The sequence below is a fragment of the Oryzias melastigma genome, linkage group LG17, assembly GCF_002922805.2.
Source record: "Oryzias melastigma strain HK-1 linkage group LG17, ASM292280v2, whole genome shotgun sequence".
Taxonomy (NCBI): Eukaryota; Metazoa; Chordata; class Actinopteri; order Beloniformes; family Adrianichthyidae; genus Oryzias; species Oryzias melastigma.
This window is the reverse complement of record NC_050528.1, coordinates 34,161,833-34,168,815: the sequence shown is the minus strand read 5'-3', so window position 1 is coordinate 34,168,815 and position 6,983 is coordinate 34,161,833. Positions and strand designations below refer to the sequence as shown.

At 37.4% G+C, this 6,983-nt stretch overlaps 1 protein-coding gene across 1 annotated transcript; it reads right to left on the bottom strand.

Annotated features, from left to right (window-relative positions):
• Positions 1-394: 394 nt before the first annotated feature.
• LOC112138782 (zinc finger protein 420-like) lies at positions 395-2,681 on the bottom strand. Its single transcript, XM_024261417.2, is given in 1 exon segment — positions 395-2,681. A coding segment is annotated over 1 exon segment (1,617 nt). The 5' UTR covers positions 2,667-2,681; the 3' UTR covers positions 395-1,049.
• Positions 2,682-6,983: the final 4,302 nt, after the last annotated feature.

The following is a 6,983-nucleotide window of genomic DNA, read 5'->3' as shown; positions in this document are numbered from 1 at the left end:
ATTTCCAATGGGGGACCTCATGGCTCGATAAGTCCATTATTTTTACAGTCAATGAGGAGAATACGCTACAGGGCTGTGCTTTTCTGTCCGTTTCTCTGAACTGACAGTGGCTAAATAAAGTTATTGACCAGCAGAGCTGTGCTGAAGCTCACTGCTGCACTCAGACTGATGAGAAAAGCACAGAGAAGAAGTTTGTTGACTTCAGTCTTCTTCATACCTCCTGATGGAGCTCTGTGATCTGAGCTCAGTCCTGAGCTCAGCAGTCAAAACTGGATTAAGGAGCCCAGCTTTGGAACCTGCAAAGAACCAACAAACAGAAAGCCACACTGTGGAAAAGACTCCACACTTCTGACTGATGTTCACGTCCACTTTATTCTTCACAGGAAAGATTGAGACAGAACACTGAGAACCAAAAGAACAGAGAAACACTTCTAATCTCTGATACAAAACAGGAATCACAACAACACAAACACCAGTCTGTTTCTTTATCCATCTCTTAATTAATACATTTTTACTAAACCTTTCCTTCACTAAACTGTTATTTGCTAACACACCTCAACAAAATATAAACTGCAATTATTTTATATTTTGACAATATTTAAGTGAATCACATAAAAAGTGTAAAAAGAGTGAAAAAAAATAATATTTCCATATTTGTCTAAGTAACACACAGACTTAGACAGCATTGTCTCAGCATGAACTACAACCACAGTTGGTCCTTTAACAATATCACAAAAGTACAAAATTCAACAACTAAAAATGAACAGTTACATTAAAAAAACAAATCATACTGTCAAAATAATAATAAAAAAACATTTCTTTGTACAAGAGTACTTAAATTTAATTCATGAATGAGTTAAATATTTTCTGTCAATTAACATATAGAATCATTACAAAATGAATTGGATCAAACATTTGTTTTGATTCACATTTTCACTAAACATTTTCCATCATGCAAATTCTCCAGTTTGTTACAAAACCTCAAACAACTGAAGATACTTGTATTTAGACTTTATTCCTAATTACAATTTATGTCTAGAAAAAGGCATCTATCCTGTATGAATTTGAATGTGTTTATTGAGAGAAGATAAATCCATAAAACTCTTGTCACATTCTTTACACTTAAAAGGCTTCTCTCCTGTATGAGTTCTCGTATGTCTTTTGAGATTAGATATTTGATAAAAAACTTTTTTACATTCTTTACACGTAAAAGGCTTTTCTCCTGTATGACTTAGCATGTGTCTATTGAGAGAAGATACATCAATAAAACGTTTGTCACATTCTTTACACTTAAAAGGCTTCTCTCCGGTATGAGTTCTCATGTGTTTTTTGAGATAAGATACAGCAATAAAACTTTTGTCACATTCCTTACAAGTAAAAGGCTTCTCTCCTGTATGAATCTTCATGTGAGTTTTGAGATTAGATTTTCGATTAAACCTTCTATCACATTCTTTACAAATAAAAGGCTTCTCTCCTGTATGAGTTTTCATGTGTGCATTAAGAATAGCCCATTGACTAAAACTTCTATCTCATTCTTTACACGTAAAAGGCTTCTCTCTAGTATGAATTTTCATATGTCTTTTGAGATCAGATATTTGAAAAAAACATTTTTTACATTCCTTACAAGTAAAAGGCTTCTCTCCTGTATGAATCTTCATGTGTGTTTTTAGATTAGATTTTCGATTAAACCTTCTATCACATTCTTTACAAATGAAAGGCTTCTCTCCTGTATGAATCTTCATGTGTGTTTTGAGACTAGATTTTCGACTAAAACTTCTATCACATTCTTTACACGTAAAAGGCTTCTCTTCTGTATGACTTTGCATGTGTCTATTGAGAGAAGATATATCAATAAAACGTTTTTCACATTCTTTACACTTAAAAGGCTTTTCTCTGGTATGAGTTCTCATGTGTGTTTTGAGAATAGATTTTCGATTAAACCTTCTATCACATTCATTACATGTAAAAGGCTTCTCTCCTGTATGAATCTTCATGTGTCTTTTGAGACTGGTTATCCGACTAAAACTTCTATCACATTCTTTACACGTAAAAGGCTTCTCTCCTGTATGAATCTTCATGTGTGTTTTGAGACTAGATATCCGACTAAAACTTCTATCACATTCTTTACACGTAAAAGGCTTCTCTCCTCTATGAATTCTCATGTGTGTTTTGAGACTGGATATCCGACTAAAACTTCCATCACATTCTTTACACGTAAAAGCCTTCCTTTCTGTATGAATTCTCGTATGTCTTTTGAGATTAGATACATCAAAGAAACTTTTGTCACATTCCTTACAAGTAAAAGCCTTCTCTCCTGTATGAATCTTCATGTGTGTTTTGAGAGTAGATATTCGACTAAAACTTCTATCACATTCTTTACACGTAAAAGGCTTCTCTCCTGTATGAATTCTCATGTGTCTTTTGAGACTGGATATCCGACTAAAACTTCCATCACATTCTTTACATGTAAAAGCCTTCCCTTCTGTATGAATCTTCATGTGTGTTTTGAGATTAGATACATCAAAGAAACTTTTGTCACATTCCTTACACGTAAAAGGCTTCTCTCCTTTATGAATTCTCATGTGTCTTTTGAGATTGGATATTTGACAAAAATTTCTATCACATTCTTTACACGTAAAAGGCTTCTCTCCTGTATGAATTCTCATGTGTCTTTTGAGATTGGATATTTGACAAAAATTTCTATCACATTCTTTACACGTAAAAGGCTTCCCTCCTGTATGAATTCTCATGTGTCTTTTGAGATTGAATATTTGACAAAAATTTCTATCACATTCTTTACACGTAAAAGGCTTCCCTCCAATATTAGTTCTTATGTGTTTCTTGACGTAAGATGTTTGATTACTACTTCTATCATATTCTTGAAAAGAACAAGTTCTCTCACTTGTGTGATTTGTCACGTGTCTTTTGAGATGAGATATTTGACTAAAACTTTTGTCACATTCTTTACATGTAAAAGGCTTCTCTCCAGTATGAGTTCTCATGTGTCTTTTGAAATTGGATCCATCGCTAAAATGTTTGTCACATTTTTTACATCGAAAATGCTTCTTTCCCGTGTGAGTCCTCATATGAGTTCTGAATTTTAACCAAGAGCCACAACTTTTACCACATTCTTCACAGACATAAAGTCCTTCATCTGACTTTGTTTTCATATGGGAAGACATATTTTGAGGAGTTCTTGTTCCTTTACCAGACTTTAAATGGGAAACTTTCTTTTCTTTAGGGGATTTTTTGCGTTTCTTAACCAAAGTTGTTTTCTCTGATTTTTTTTTAACAACAGAGTCACACTGACTTTCTGACATGTCTTGGACATGACTTCTGTCTCTTTTGCCTCTCTGATTTCCGTTCTGTGGGTCTGTCTCTTTAGCTGTAGTTGATGTTGATTCTTCATGTTGGTTTTCTTCTTCATCCTGACTCTCAGTTACATTAAAGTTCTGCTGATTGTTTAGACCTGCTTCTCTGTTCTCATTTTCTTCATAAGAAGGAATTTCCATCAAGGTATAACTCTCCTTAATCTGTATAGTTGCTGGTTCCTCCTGCTCCTCACCAATCTGTGGGGATTCTGGATACTCTTGCTCCTCTTCAATCTGTGGAGGATCTGGTTCCCTCTTTTCCTTTTCCGCCTGTTGAGGTTCTGGTCTCCCTGGTTCCTCTTTTATCTGTTGAGGTTCTTGTTCCTCCTTCTCCTCTTTTGTCTGTGTAGGTTCTGGATCATTCTCTTCCACTCTGAAGTTCCTCTGCTGGTTGCAGAGATCTTCCTCTTCTATCAACCAATCCTGGGGGGGGACTGCAGGGACACAAATACAAGCAAGTATGATCCAAGAAAGTATCAGTTTTTTGTATGGTTAAGTACCAAATACATTTTAAATCACATCAGTTAGAAACCCTACAATTTTACATTTTTAAAGCCCATCTGTACTATCATCCATTTTCTAAATCCTCTCAAACCTTTTCAGGATCATGGGAATCTTGAAGTCTTCAAGTGTGGATTTGAGTCACAGGACAACAACTTGATTTATTAATTTTACAACCTGAAATTCAACTCAAGACTTTAAAAGCCGTAACTAGTGACTTGACTTGATCTTCCTTGCAGCGGTAGGGCAGTCGACTCCTGATCAGAAGATTGTAGGTTCGATTCCCACCTTGCCCGCCCATGTGTCAAAGTGCCTTGGACAAGACACTTAACCCCGAATTGCCTCTGGTTGAAGGATGGCACCAGTGTTTGGCAGTGGAGCCACCACCAGTGTGTGAATGTGTGTGTGAATGGTTGAAATCGCTCTGTGACTGTGAAGCACTTTGGGCCCTTGAAGGAGGGTAGAAAGCGCTAAAGAAGTATACGCCATTTACCATTTCAAAATCCAAACCATGTCCTCAAACTAGATTGGCCTTCACTGAAGCAGGTTATTTACACTGGTGTACACGAGCGTTTTTGGTTTGTCTGTCTCAGAGTCTGTCTCAAGAGTGTCTTGAGACAGGTGGGATAAAAATCAAACTTTACCCACATTCCATTTATAACAAAGCTCCCAACAACAACAGAAAGCCATTCAAACTAGGCTTGATTGTTCATCCACTTCTCCCCAAATTTCAAGCTCTCCCTCAAAACGAAATGTTGTGTGTTGATGAGCAAAAGGTTCCATTCAGAGGCAGATCATCCCTAAAACAGTATATTCCAAAAAAGCCATAAAGGTTAGGATACACATGAATTGTCCGGTACATTCTTTTGATTTATAGAGGGAAAATTACGCCAGCATCAGGCCAACAAACATGGAGCCAGTGGAAACATTGTCAGGGTTTTTTCTGGCTTAAAATAAGGTGGTAGTGGTGTCTTATCGCGACCTCAGATTTGCATACCTTATTTTTTTGCCTGGAACCCCCCCTGGTCAAAATTAAATTGTAAATTAAATCTGAAGCAAAACAGTTCAAACTAAATTTGTATTAATTGTTGTATTGAAACTAATTGTGGGGGAAATTAAAATATTTCAAATAATTTGTATACATATACATAATATACTCAATAATTAAACCATAACAGTTTTATGTTTTTCAATGGGCAATATAACACTTTTGATTTATTTTATTCTGACAGCAGCACATTCAAGTTCTTTTAAAAAATAAAACTCAGTCTTAAAAAACATCTTCCTAAAGCAGTAAATATGTTGCTGTTATTTTTATATTACTCTCTCATTTAATAACTTTTCTTCTGAACAGAAACTATATGTACTGCTGTGTAGCAGAAGATAATACACTTTAAACTTAATCTTAAGATAAACTGTTCTGATAATAGATTTAATCATCAATTCACTCAGTCATCTGACATGTGTACATTTTGGTAAAACATAAAGTCTTTTAATTTTATGTAATTTCAGGAGTTGTTAAAAAAAAAGTTTATTTTAAATGGTAAATGGCGTATACTTCTTTAGCGCTTTCTACCCTCCTTCAAGGGCCCAAAGTCACAGACCCATTCACACACTGATGGTGGCTCCGCTTTTACTTTTCACCTCATTAAAAAAGCATAAATGGCACAATGTAACTAACAAAGCTACTATTGATATGCAATTAAACAACAAATGACTTCACAACTCCAGAACTATGACTGGATGCCCCCCCCGAGGCTGTTACCAGCACGCAGAGTCTCTCCTCTCTCACTCCCGCTCCGCTCTGTTTGATGCAGGCGCGCGCATCAATAAACAGGCTGTCTCTTTTTTTTTCTTTTTTCATGGAATTACTCCTGTGAAAAGATTCCTATCTTAATGTTTTCCCTCCTTCTTTGGGATTCTGATTTTTTAAAGCATGTCTTCTCTAGCTCACAGACTGCCCCCCTAGAATCAGCCAGCCCCCTTTCGGTGCGCAGGAGCTGACGGTGCTTGTAAATTAGGTGGTGGCGGCCGGTACCAAATTCTCTATGCAGGAAAAACCCTGATTGTGTTAAAGCTTATTCAAGTCTTTCAGGACAATGTAAACCACCTGATTGACTTTGTCAGCTGCTTTTCCTCTTTGGACCCATTTGTTGTTCTTGAAACAAGGGGGTATTGGCCCTCGGGACAGTGGAGTAAATCGTCTGTGTGGGTGCAGTTTCAGATGAGATTCAGAGATGAAGAAAAACAAAACCCCGGGTTCACACGGGTAGTGTTACAGCTCCGCAGCACCGCAGTCTTTACGTAACTTTAAAAGTGTAAGAGGAAATCCCACTGCAGGCGTTCACGTCCTGCATCTGCGGTCAAGCCTCAGGTTCAAATTTTGCCGGACGACGCAGCTGAACCGCAGTGAACAAAGGGGGGTTTAGAGTGAACATATGTGAGTTTGGAGTTTTGCGAGCAGAGCCTGTGGCTGCAGCCAACCTGTAACTAATATGAGCCATCGACTGTAGCTAGACTGCTCCCGCATCGCACCTGAGCTGTAACGCTAGCCGTGTGAGCCCGGGGTAAGAAGGACATCTGAGGAGCAGCAGGCTGAGGTGGAGACTGTGGACATGAGACAAGTCGAATGGTTTGACAACAGAGCAGTGATTGTTGCCAGTACTGTTTCTAGCACAAAACCTGTTTCCATCATTCAAAGGTGGAATACAAAGCTAGAAAGAAATGTGTCTATTCAATTCAATTCAATTTTATTTATATAGCCCAAAATCACAAAGGAATTTGCCTCATTGGGCTTCAAAATATGAACAATAGTTAAAAACTAAGACTAAATAAAACTGGTTATCCCTACCCTTAGACCCTCCCTTCCGGTAAGGAAAAACTCCTAAAAAACCTGAGTCAGGAAAAAAGAAGAAACCTTAGGGATTCCCACATGAAGGAGAGATCCTATCCCAGGACAGAAAGGCGATACCAGAACTATCAAAGAAAGATTAGCTTCTACAACTACGTATCTAAAAGAGTTTATTCAGATGGAGCTGAGGGACGAGTGATGATGAAGTCCATAGTCAAGATGAAGCAGAAGTGCAGTCCACGACCAGGAGGACAGACGAC